At 38.3% G+C, this 13,781-nt stretch overlaps 1 protein-coding gene across 5 annotated transcripts in view; it reads right to left on the reverse strand.

Annotated features, from left to right (window-relative positions):
• FNBP1L (formin binding protein 1 like) overlaps positions 1-13,781 on the reverse strand; it is a 137,104-nt gene that overhangs the window by 13,132 nt on the left and 110,191 nt on the right. For 2 of the 5 annotated variants that reach the window (XM_061411163.1, XM_061411161.1), the window contains exons 13-15: positions 9,510-9,658; positions 8,030-8,188; positions 558-634 (exon numbers count right to left, since the gene is read on the reverse strand). In XM_061411163.1, the coding sequence (XP_061267147.1) occupies positions 573-634; positions 8,030-8,188; positions 9,510-9,658 (370 nt within the window). In that variant the 3' untranslated portion in view covers positions 558-572. Of the gene's footprint in view, positions 1-557; positions 635-4,511; positions 8,189-9,509; positions 9,659-13,781 lie in introns of those variants that run through there. The other 3 variants (XM_061411162.1, XR_009735352.1, XM_061411160.1) reach the window with 3 other exon arrangements.

Below are 13,781 nucleotides of genomic sequence, written 5' to 3' on the forward strand. Positions count from 1 at the left end.
CACCCAGTTAGAAGACAGACAGCACAAAAGATGAGGGAGTGGGAGCAAATTGGGTGGGGACTGATGATCCTGGCTGCCAGAACTGGGAACTTGTACTTTGTCTCAGATGAGCCAAGGGAGCAGTAGTGCTGTCACTTACCATATTCTTCTGGGTTATGAAACGGAGGATGGTAGATTCCCTCTCCTCACCCGTCTTTAATGACCAAGGCAGGCTAACCCTCCACCACAGCATAAGATGCCAAATAAAACAAAATGCTAAAAAAAAAAAAAAAAAAATCTAAAGGGGCACTACTGTTGTTTAGTCATTAAGTGGTGTCTGACTCTTTGTGACCCCCATGGACTGCAGCCTTCCAGGCTCTTCTGTCCTCAGCTCCCAGAGTTTGCTCAAATGCACGTCCACTGAGTGGTGAAAGGGCCATTTCTGCACCACAAGAGGCTATGCCCCCAAACACCAGTGTCTACCCACACTCCCTTCCAGTATCCCCAGCTGCTACCAGATCTTCGATATGTCTCCTCCCCTTGAGCAGGACGAGGCATTTCTTTGAAGGGTGAACAGAGGAGGTCTCCTCAGCTTAGCTGTCCAGGGTCCTCTCCCACTCAAGGGGCTTATGAAACCAAGAAGATTCCCCAACACCTGAAATAATATATATCTATAGTAAGACCTTCAACTTTGTCTCTAGTACTCAAGCCAGAAATGCACCACGGAGTGTCACGTGGTTTCTGAAATAAACCACATGTAGTGAAATTTATAAGATTAACAAGTTTTACTACTTTTCAGAATTATTTTTTACCAACCAGTAAGGAAATACTTCTACAGCATTAACTGCAGCTATTTCAGTGTGCACTGGCTACATATGAGCCCTGCTCATAACAGAGTATGACACCATCTTTACAGAGCTCAAAACATGGAAAACTCATCAGGTTTAGAAAAGAAAAAAAACCCATGTGGTAAAATGAAAAAAACAAGAAACATAAAACTCAGGATAGCAGTTATCTTTGAAGAAGATGGAAATGGTAATTTTCTATTTCTTGAGTTGACAGATTTATGTTTATTTTATGATGGTTCTTATCTCCTCAGGGTTGACATTTGGGGTTTACCAAATCAGCTCATTGCAAGCTCCCATTCTCTATAATAATGCCATTACAATCTTATAAAAATGAGTACAAAATCTTGTTAATTACTGAAATTGTGCTGAAATCGGATAATTAATGTCTGTAGAATTTCCCATCTATATGTAAAGGAAGAAATGAGGCTACCGAAATGTGACTTATTCTTAGGACCCAGGTCAGGTGCCCATTATATTTTCTCTTAAATGCTGACAAAAATTATCCAGTACTTTTAAGAGTTGTCAAAGTTCACAGAAGTTACTCGTCAAAATCTGTATTTCTTAATGGGCAGAAGACTTAGACACTTCTCCAAAGACATTCAGATGGGCAACTGGCACATGAAAAAATGCTCAACATAAGTAATTATTAAATGCAAATCAAAACTACAATGAAGTACCACCCCACACCTGTCAGAATGGTCGTAATTTTTTTTTTTTAATCTAGAAACAACAAATGCTGGAGGGGTAGAGAGAAAAGGGAACCCTCCTACATTGTTGGTGGGAACATAAACTGGTGCAGCCACTATGGAGAACAGTATGGCAGTTCCTCAAAAAACTAGAATTGCCATTTGATCTAGCAATACCACTCCTGAGCACATATCCAAACAAAACTATTATTCAAAAAGATATATCCACCCCAATGTCCATAGCAGCACTGTTCACAATAGACAAGACATGGAAGCAACCTAAATAGTCATCAACAGAGGAATAAAGATATAGCACATATACACAAATAGAATAATACTCGGCCGTAAAAAAGAATGAACCATCTGCAGGAACATGGATGGACCTAGAGACTGTCATCATTATCAAGTTAAGTCAGAAAGACAAATACCATGTGATATCACTTTTCTGTTAAATCTAAAATATGACTCAAATGAACCTATCTACATATAGAAACAGACTTAAGACACATAGACAACAGACTTGTGGTTGCTACGGGAGGTGGGAGGGATGGAGTGGGAGTTTGGGATTAGCAGATCCAAACTTGTAAATGTAGAATGGACAAACAACAAGGTCCTACTATATTCAATATCATGTGATACACCATAATGGAAAAGAATTTTTAAAAGAATCTGTGTGTGTTGTATATATATAACATACAAATATATATGTCTGTATAACTCAATCACTTTGCTGTACAGAAATTAACACATTTAAATCAATTAAAAAATGTTTTAATTTATATTTTCTTATCCCCCACCTTTTGGCATCTCTTACATTGTCTATAGTTTCTTTGATTACAGACAGTGATTATACCCAGGAATATATTGGATTAGCCGAAAAGTTCCTTTGGTTTTTAAGAAAAAAAAAACCAAAACAAAACACACACACACATTTTTTCATTTTCACTAAGAACTTTATTGAACAACGTATTCACCATTTTGTTCCACTACCTTCTGCCATTTTTCAGGCAACTTCATAATTCCATTTCCCCCAAACCTTATCTTTTTGAGCAAAGAACTGTTCCAGGTGCCTTTTACAGTCTTCCAAGGAATTTTTTCATTTTTTCCATTAAGAGAATTTTGTAAAGACAGAAATAAATGGGACATTGGAAGTCACGATGTCTGGTAAATAAGGTGGATCAATCAGAACTTTCCAGCCAAGCTGTTAACAGTTTTTGCCTGGTCATCAAAGAAACATGCAGTCTTACGTTCTCCTGATCAAAGATTATGGGTTTTCTCTTGACTAACTGTGGATAATTTTGAGTGATTGCTTTCAGTTGATATAAATGGGAACAGGACTTGTTGGAATGAATTGTCTGGTTTTCCAGAAGGAGCTCATAATAGAGGCCTCCTCTCCAATTCCACCATACACACATCACTTTCTTGGGAGAAGACCACCCTTTGGTGTGGTTGGTGGTGGTTCATTTTGCTTGCTCTGTGATCTCTTCCATTTCACATTACTGTACAGCATCCACTTTCCATTGCCCATCACTATTTTAAAAACATTTTCATTATGTTTAAGTAGAGAATCACACGCAGAAACTTGATCAGGAAGGCTTTTTTCACGTAATTTATGTGGAACCCAAACATCAAAGAGATGAACATAACCACGCTGGTGCAAGTGATTTTCAACACTTGATTTGAGATGTTGGCTATCTCCCGTGTGGTATAATGTTCTTGATTTGATTGCTATCAACTTCAACTGGTCCAACAGACCATGGAACTTTGTCCAGAGAGAAATCTCCAGCACAAAACTACACAAACCACTCCTGACACATTTGATCAATTACAGCACCTTCTCTATACACTGCATTTTTTTGTATTTGAGTTTTTACCTTTCTTGAAATAACAAACATAATATGCCTAAATTGTTGCTTTTTTTTCCTTCCATCTTCAGTATTAAAATGGCTACACAAAAATTCACCAATTTTCTTTTTTCTAACGCACGCTGATATGGCAGCAGTTACAATACAATCTAACAACATTGTTAAACTAAGCACTGCTAGAGCCATCTTATGGGAAAAAACAAACAAACCTTTTAGCCAACCCAATATCTGATCCCAGGTATATGAGCTCATTGAAGTAGTTTTGGTGGTTTTTTAAAATATTTTTTTCACTTGCACTAATACGTTCTTCACAAAGAAAATCTATCCTTTACAATAAGTCTGGAGATCCTTTTCCTTTTACTCTTTCCTTAATACTGCTATAAGGATGTTATCTTTCCCTACCAAGTAGGATATGACTTCCTTGATTTTGGTTCAGATAGTAAAAGTCCTTTTCATTGTTGAGTATTCTGATAGGCGTTGTTTTCCTGATGTTTTGTTTTGTGTATGTCCCTGCTTACAAGCTTGGCATGGATCTCTAAATTTTCATCTCAACAATTACAGCCCCTCATTGTTCAGGATCAACTCTGAATTTCATTCCTTTTTATAGTTTCTAGAACTTACTAATCATAGTTTTGTATTTGCCCTTTTAAAAAGGTTAATCTTCTGAAATTAAGACATCCTAAAATCATGGATGTGACACTAACTGTGGCCAACATTCTGTTCCATGTTTTGAGATGCCATGAAGACACAGGCACTCGCTCTGACAGAAGCATGGGAAATGCTGACCAGCCTGAGACTAGATCAAGCTATGTAGTACAGGGACAGTTCTTATGGATGCAGAGGATAAGATGGTGTAAAAGGAAAAGTCTAACACAGCTACTGTAGAACAAAGATTAAGAAATACAAATTATTATTCACTGTAAAGAAAGTTAACTTTTTTTTTCTTTAGGAAAGCTTGAGAGAAACTAAAACTAGAATATAACTTTCAAAACTGCTTTGCAAAACTTGTTGCCATTTATGGAATGTAGCCATCTAAGTTGTACTACCTGGAGTGTAGCACATTCAATAACAAAACCAATACATCTCTTTAATTCACATAGCGATAATAAGAGAGAATTCTATACACCTTAATGGACCATGAAAAGATTATTTTATTCCATGAAAATATTCTCAACAGAGAACACTATCTTAAACAAAGCATTTACATTAAGAAATCAACATGTGCACAGAAAGAGTAAAAATTACTGAAAAATTAAAGACTTCTTTTGGACAATTCACATGTTCAAATTTAAGAATGATTTAAACTGTGCAAGTACAAATGTCTTCCTTATTGTAATAATCCATATACAGGTTGCACTATTCCACATGAAGGAACCTGCCTCCTACGGAAGCAAATCCTGCAAGAAAAACAAACAGTAGCTTGTAAAGAACAGTTAGTCCTCACAAGAAAGCCTTAAACTTTGCCCTCTGTGGCTATTAGCCAAAAAAACACAAGCACTTCAGGCTTTGTACAGAAGACAAACACAGCCAGATCACATTTCCTCTTCATTGCTAACCTTGAAAATAAAAATAGCACTGGATTTTAAAGCTACTTTATGTAGTCTGTCAGTACTGAATAATGTCACATTATATAAATAACCCTGTAACGAGATTTAAAATCTAAAACTTCATAGTTTACTAGCCTTAAAGGTAATACACTATATGTCAGCTGTGTAATAGGAGCGTACTTGATCTTACGAAGGCATCCACTTTCACACAACTGTCATTCAGCTTTAGTATTAATATAACTGGTAGTACAATTCAAATAACACTGGGGAAAATTATTAAAGCAGTCACACAGCTTCTAAAATATTGCTTGAAATCCAACAATACATAGACCATTTCACGTTTTCTTTCCTCCCTTGAAACAGTAAAGAACCAAATTAATCAATCTTCCATGTTACAAATATTCCCCCCTCCCCCACCCACCTCCCTATTAAATGCCACTAAGAAATCAGTTAAGATACAAGTCATTAACAGAATCACAAATGCAAGGCAGGACAACATGAGCAATAGGGGCACTGATGACAATTATATATACAAGTATAAACATACAGAAACTCCCATTTTACAAGTAAAAGTGCACATAGATCATTACAAAGTTTCACTATATTTTATCCAGTTCAAATAAAATCACTCGGAAACAGACTATCATTGTAATAATTAAATGAGAACACGGTAACCCCAAATTAAAAGACAATGAGGGGAAAGGTCCATAAAACTTCTTATTGAAAACACTGAGTAAAGTAAAATGGACTCAGACATGTCTCTAGTTTGATGTGTAAATTTGAAGATGCACCATCAAACGTGGCAGAGCTCTAAAAGCCCCCTATGGAGGTTGTATGGCAGCTGCAGCAGCACTGCCAAGTTAAAGGAGGTCGCACTGAGCTGACACATGAAGCCCTTTGTGGGATACTGTAGTGGTAGAGTTGGCAATCAACAGATTTAGGCACTCTAGTTTAAGGCAGCATTTGAATGGAAGCAGCTGACTTCTGACAACAGTCCTTTGTCTTGAGGCGGTGAGTATCTTCTGTGTTTATTATGCCAGGATTTCACTGCTGACTATAGATTCTTCCCAGACTGAGGGGCTGAAGATCGATCATGTTTCAAAGAGTTCTTTGAACTGGGCTGTAGGCTAGAGCAGAGATGTTTTCTTTTTCTGATCATAAATACTTCAGGTTCACAAACTACTTCTTCGTAATGCCAAAACTGGAATGTTCTGTAGTGGGGACATTATAGCAGCATACACAAATGCTAGGATGGAAACATTAGTGCTGGAGATGTTTGACAGAGTGATTTGCACTACAAATGTAAAACAAAACAAAGGCTTTGACAAGAACAAGGGATTATAAAAACATGCCTAAAAATCTAAACCCGATCACTCTAGACATGCAACAGGATGTTAAGCAAGCACAGAGGTGGCGCAGGCAGACACTGACAAATGGCAAGGATTCTGACAGACAATGGGTCTAAAAGCCAATTAAAACAGAGCTGGGATGGATAGTCCTGTTACGACAGTCAAATTTAATAAGAGCTCTGCATTCTTTCTAATTTGAATATCAGTAAAACAGATGGAAAAAAGGTTAGCCATTGTTGGCTTTTTTTCCTTTATATGAATAACTATAAATGACAAATTTAAGGGTTGGTATTACAATGATTTTTTAAAACAACACATGGAAATGCTAATGAAGTTAGTAAAAAATAATCATGTCTGCATGCACTCATGCAACTTGCTTCTCTCACTCTCTCTGAGCCTGACAACTCTAACACCTCCCCCCCCAAAAGCAGCTGCATGTAACCTCCTTCAACATCTTGCCCATTTCCTCAGAAACCCTCTTCAGGAACCTGCAGTCCAGGAGGAAAAAGAAAAGAACAATTACTGAAGACCTTTGGTAAGACCAAAAGGGATGTCCAGTTTAAAGCATCCATCCCAAATGCCTCTAAAATCATTTTATAGTCAGCTATTAAAAACACCAAAAAATGCTGGAACATGAGCAAAATTAAGGACCAGTCTCTTAACTGCTTCTTCACTTTACTTCCCTAGACAACTAGCACTGCCTATCTTGACTGTACAGTGTTTCCCACAAATGCTTACTAAAATTAGTTGGGAAAAAAACTATCCTAATAACTGACAATTCAGTTAAAATGAGGAAATGCCCTTCATGATAGTACAGATATATTCCTCCAACCCATTTAGTGAAAAAAAGTCATTTTTTCTTTCAGGCAAAATTTACCAGTACTTCCCCACTATGCAAGATTTCCTCTATCTTAGTTTATTTAGAATCCACTTTCCTATGTATAATTGCTAAATGCTAGTATCACTAAAGTGACATTTCTCAAAAGACATTTCAAGATGAAAAATACAAGCATTAATTCAGAAGAAAGCTTGTACATTACTGAAAATTACTAGAAAACCTGAAAATATCCTTGGGTCTCAAAAGAAAGCCATTTTATTCACTTAAGAGCAAGACCAGGCCCATTTATTTTGCATCTCTTGATTAGCCTACTACAAAATAGATTATGTGCTACATGCCTGTTTTCTTCCTTTAGGAAACCAAAATTAAGAACAGGGACAAAAACGAAAATGATTACATCCGTATTTTATCCATTAGCTAATTATTATTACTTTTTCCTAGAAACTGTAGCTACAATTTGAAACTCCTATACCAAACCACTCTTTTGGGCATCAGCAAGCATTTCAGTGCAGTTTTACTTGAGTTCACTACCATCACTGTTTCCTGAAGCAAAGTGTAACGGGGTAGGGAGCTTTCTATCTATGGATTCCTGCCCAGTAGATCAAATTCTATGATTTATACGGCAGAAAAACATAAATCCTTCACACAGACTTAAGCAGAACACAGAGCAAAAGGCATCAGTTAAGCTTCACACCAACATCACTCAAATGGTAAAGCGTCACAAGAACAGCTTCTTGTGGTAATGTTCACATCTCTAAGATGGAGCCTACGCTCAGCTCACAGTGAACAATAAATCTTGGATGCCGTTTAAGCTTTCCTATGTTTTCCCACCCACTGACTGTGTTTTCATTTTGTTATCATTCCTATGTCATATGTGTTACAAAGTTGCCAATTAGTTTAGATGTAAGTTACTGCACCTTTACTGTTTTTCTCTAGAGTTACATCTATGTATGATGTGGGAACGTAGCCTTCTTCACCGTTCTGTCTCCGAGCTCTTGTCCATCCATCACCCTTGTCCTCCTCAATAATGTACAGAACTTCACCTTCTTTCATTGCCAGAGTGCCTTCATTATGTCCTAAATGAGAGTTTTCATAGCACAATCATAATTTAAGCATAACAACAATTTTGAATAAAAGTTACAAATACAAAACAATGTGAAACCCTGCTAGATTTCAATATAATAGAACTATGAGCACACTGACTCTCGTTACCAACGACTCCATGATGCTTTGTAGTTTGCCCAACACTTCCATATATTTATCTTGTTTGAACTGCACAATAACCCTGTGAGGCTGGCATTAACAGCAGCACCGTGAAAGAGGAAGTATCTGAGCTACAATAATATTGTATGATTTGACAGGGTACACAAACTTCATTTCATTACTCTAACTCCTTCCTCAAATTTGAGTGGCAGTGCTATCTAGAAAATTCATGAAGTTTAGATCAAGAAAAGAGTAAAAAGACAGTGAAAGGGCTGGAAGAAATAAGAATATAATTGTAGAAGCAGAATGGTCATAATCATAAACCACAAATCTCCTTCAAAATCCCAATCCCTTAGCCATTCCCAAGCTGCTTAACAGTAACAATTTTCACAAATGAATCTTTATTTAACATATGCTAAATTCTTCCCTTCTTCTCTACATTACAACAAGATCTTACTTAACACAATTTTCTCAGAGTGAGGAATAACTGAAAATTACTCAATTTAAAAACCAAAACCATAGATGGGTAGGGAAGGACCTTAAATCGTATACCATTTTAATACCGACTTCTTTGTGAAGGTGTTACTCTGCTCCTTGGTGAAATGAAGGAAACAATTTTTCAAAGTCCAAGAAAGAGAAGGGTAACTAAAAACATGTGACAGGACCACACCTTCCTTCCCTCACAGTTTGTTCTCCAACTATCACAGGAGAAGGATGGCACATTCAGAAGCTACATTTTCTCCTTCCCACATTTGAAAATATGGCCAACAGACTCAGGATATGGTAGTGCAGTCAGCTATGCCATTTGCCTTATACCAGCCACTCAATGATAGCAACTTACAAGGAAGAGCATGAAGTGGTATCTACCAGCCTTCCACTTCCTGGGTTGAGCTATATGCTCAAGCAGCTTCAGCTTTGAAGAGTACATTAGTAAGGTCTCTTTGGGAAATTCTGTTATCAGGCAAAGTTGATAATTAAACAATAATCTTTATTAGGATACTGGTAACATAGGCAATTTTCTTTCAATGTCATATATAGAAGGAACATCTCTATTTGTAATGTAGTTAATATTCACACTAATGAGCCTGGATAATTTTCTAGTGATTGTATTTAGCTATAAGGACAGGGACTCAGTACACATGTAGACTTTAAGGAACCAATTTTATCAAATACAATGCATTAAGAAAATCATACCATCAAAAGGGTAGATAGCTTTGCAGTGTCCAATAGCAGGCAAGGGATCATCATCTTCAAACTCATCATCAAATTCACTGTGGTGGCCATGCTGTTGGGGTGGTCCACGAACTTCTTGGTTTGCATCATCAGTGTAACTTCCCTCAGGACTATAAAACAAAATTATATCTCATCAGGTATCACAAAGATGGGAACTTTTTATATTATCTACAAACTGATCTCCACAAGATCAATTGAGAGAATCAAAAATCAATGACACAGTTCCCAATTAAGCTTTTATTTTCTTAAATGTTGAAATATGTGTGTCTGCATGGCTTCTAATTCAAAATGCTTCTTTGTTGGATTTTCTGAAATTAAAAAAATTAAAGATAATAATGTTCTAGGCACTGGAGAAGGAAATGGCAACCCACTCCAGTGTTCTTGCCTGGAGAATCCCAGGGACGGGGCAGCCTGGTGGGCTGCGGTCTATGGGGTCACACAGAGTCGGACACGACTGAGGTCACTTAGTAGCAGCAGCAGGCATATAACATGTACTTAGTAAATATGTCTCATTATCAGTGGGTCCAGAGATAAAATGGAAAAGTGTCATGAACAGTTGGTTTTTATCATCCCAGATTCAAGAGGGATGGAGGGATTCACCCACTGCTTTTGCAAGAAAACTAAAATTTCTTAGAGGACCCACACAGACCCATGTTCACTTCACAGGCTTCAGGTAGACTTGCTCTGCCCTGGTTCCAGAAGATCCATCTTAGCAGAGAACTTGCATGACCAGAGTGAATAGCCCACAGGTAGGCATGTAACTCAGTAAGATATAACAGACTCTTGTTTGGGATTACTGAAAGAGAAACTCCCTTCCTTTATCACTGGACCCAAACCTGGAGAAATATGAGCTTACAGATTTAGAAGATCACCATATAGAGACTGTACAAAGAAGATCTTCATGACCCAGATAATCACGATGTTGTGATCACTCACCTAGAGCCAGACATCCTGGAATGTGAAGTCAAGTGGGCCTTAGAAAGCATCACTACGAACAAAGCTAGTGGAGGTGATGGAATTCCAGTTGAGCTATTTTAAATCCTGAAAGATGATGCTGTGAAAGTGCTGCACTCAATATGCCAGCACATTTGGAAAACTCAGCAGTGGCCACAGGACCGGAAAAGGTCAGTTTTCATTCCAATCCCAAAGAAAGGCAATGCCAAAGAATGCTCAAACTACTGCACAACTGTGCTCATTTCACACACTAGTAAAGTAATGCTCAAAATTCTCCAAGCCAGGCTTCAGCAATACGTGAACCGTGAACTTCTGATGTACAAGCTGGATTTAGAAAAGGCAGAGGAACCAGAGATCAAATTGCCAACACCTGCTGGATCATCGAAAAAGCAAGAGAGTTCCAGAAAAACATCTATTTCTGCTTTATTGACTATGCCAAAGCCTTTGACTGTGTGGATCACAATAAACTATGGAAAATTCTGAAAGAGATGGAAATACCAGACCACTTTACCTGCCTCTTGAGAAAACTATATGCAGGTCAGGAAGCAACAGTTAGAAATGGACATGCAACAACAGACGGGTTCCAAATAGGAAAAGGAATATGTCAAAGCTGTATATTGTCACCCTGCTTATTTAACTTATATGTAGAGTGAATCATGAGAAACGCTGGGCTGGAAGAAACACAAGCTGGAATCATGAATGCTGGGAGAAATATCAATAACGTCAAATATGCAGATGACACCACCCTTATGGCAGAAAGTGAAGAACTAAAGAACCTCTTGATGAAAGTGAAAGAGGAGAGTGAAAAAGTTGGCTTAAAGCTCAACATTCAGAAAACTAAGATCATGGCATCCAGTCCCACCACTTCATAGCAAATAGATGGAGAAACAGTGGAAACAGTGGCTGACTTTATTTTTTGTGCTCCAAAATCACTGCAGATGGTGATTGCAGCCATGAAATTAAAAGACGCTTACTCCTTGGAAGGAAAGTTATGACCAACCTAGACAGCATATTAAAAAGCAGAGACATTATTTTGTCAACAAAGGTTCACTAGTCTAGGCTATGGTTTTTCCAGTGATCATGTATGGATGTGAAAGTTAGACTATAAAGAAAGCTTAGCACCGAGAATTGATGCTTTTGAACTGTGGTGTTGGAGAAGACTCTTGAGAGCCCCTTGGACTTCAAGGAGATCCAACCACTCCAAACTAAAGGAGATCAGTCATGGGTGTTCATTGGAAGGACTGATGTTGAAGCTGAAATTCCAATACTTTGGCCACTTGATGCGAAGATTGACTCGTTTGAAAAAACCCTGGTGCTAGGAAAGATTGAAGGCAGGAGGAGAAGGGGACGACAGAGGATGAGATGGTTGGATGGCATCACTGACTCAATGGACATGGGTTTGGGTAAATTCCGGGAGTTGGTGATGGACAGGGAGGCCTGGCATGCTGCGGTTCATGGGTTGCAACGAGTTGGACACGACTGAGTGAGTGAACTGAACTGATATAGAGCCTTAAAATGAAGTTAACACAGTGGAAGACAGAACTGTGAGGAAGAAATGGAAAACTGAAGATATCATCTGAGTTCCTAGATCAAGCTCTCCCTAAAGTCAGTCAATACAATCCCATTTCTGTTTAAGTCAGTATGGGTAGAAGACTCATCCTGTCACTGAAAATCAAAAGACTCCTAGGAAAATTGATTTCCAACTAACCACATTAACAGGAAAGTTAGTAACTAAGAAAATCCAAGAGAGCAGGCAAGACAAAGACAATTTTTTGGTAAATTTTTACTTCAAGAGAAAAATGTTAATTTTGCCAAATAATCAGATGACTGAATGAGATTTTAATAATAGTAAAATTTGCCTGATTAGATTTTGCAGTATTTTCAGTATGTCTGGAAGCTACATTCTTAATAACACAAACCACAGAGATTAGATTATTTTAATCTCAGTTCAGTTCAGTCGCTCAGTTGTGTCCGACTCTTTGTGACCCCATGAATCACAGCACTCAAGGCCTCCCTGTCCATCACCAACTCCCAGAATTCACTCAGACTCACGTCCATCGAGTCAGTGAGGCCATCCAGCCATCTCATCCTCTGTCGTCCCCTTCTCCTCCTGCCTCCAATCCCTCCCAGCATCAGGGTCTTTTCCAATGAGTCAACTCTTTGCATGAGGTGGCCAAAGTATTGGAGTTTCAGCTTTAGCATCAGTCCTTCCAATGAACACCCAGGACTGATCTCCTTTAGTATGGACTGGTTGGATCTCCTTGCAGTCCAAGGGACTCTCAAGAGTCTTCTCCAACACCACAGTTCAAAAGCATCAATTCTTCAGCACTCAGCCTTCTTCACAGTCCAACTCTCACATCCATACATGACCACTGGAAAAACCATAGCCTTGACTAGATGGACCTCTGTTGGCAAAGTAATGTCTCTGCTTTTCAATATGCTATCTAGGTTGGTCATAACTTTCCTTCCAAGGAGTAAGCGTCTTTTAATTTCATGGCTGCAATCACCATCTGTAGTGATTTTGAAGCCCCAAAATATAAAGTCTGACACTGTTTCCACTGTTTCCTCATCTATTTCTCATGAAGTGATGGGACCAGATGCCATGATCTTCATTTTCTGAATGTTGAGCTTTAAGCCAACTTTTTCACTCTCTTCTTTCACTTTCATCAAGAGGCTCTTTAGTTCCTCTTCACTTTCTGCCATAAGGGTGGCATCATCTGCATATCTGAGGTTATTGAGATTTCTCCCGGCAATCTTGATTCCAGCTTGTGCTTCTTCCAGCCCAGCGTTTCTCATGATGTACTCCGCATAGAAGTTAAATAAGCAGGGTAACAATATACAGCCTTGACGTACTCCTTTTCCTATTTGGAACCAGTCCGTTGTTCCATGTCCAGTTCTAACTGTTGCTTCCTGACCTGCATATAGGTTTCTCAAGAGGCAGGTAAAGTGGTCTGGTATTTCCATCTCTTTCAGAATTTTCCATAGTTTATTGTGATCCACACAGTCAAAGGCTTTGGCATAGTCAATAAAGCAGAAATAGATATTTTTCTGGAACTCTCTTGCTTTTTCGATGATCCAGCAGGTGTTGGCAATTTGATCTCTGGTTCCTCTGCCTTTTCTAAAACTTGGTTGAACATCTAAAGAAGTTTGCGGTTCACGTATTGCTGAAGCCTGGCTTGGAGAATTTTGAGCATTACTTTACTAGCGTGTGAGATGAGTGCAATTGTGCAGTAGTTTGAGCATTCTTTGGCATTGCCTTTTTTTGGGATTGGAATGAAA

The sequence above is a fragment of the Bos javanicus genome, chromosome 3 (genome assembly GCF_032452875.1).
Source record: "Bos javanicus breed banteng chromosome 3, ARS-OSU_banteng_1.0, whole genome shotgun sequence".
Lineage (NCBI taxonomy): Eukaryota > Metazoa > Chordata > Mammalia > Artiodactyla > Bovidae > Bos > Bos javanicus.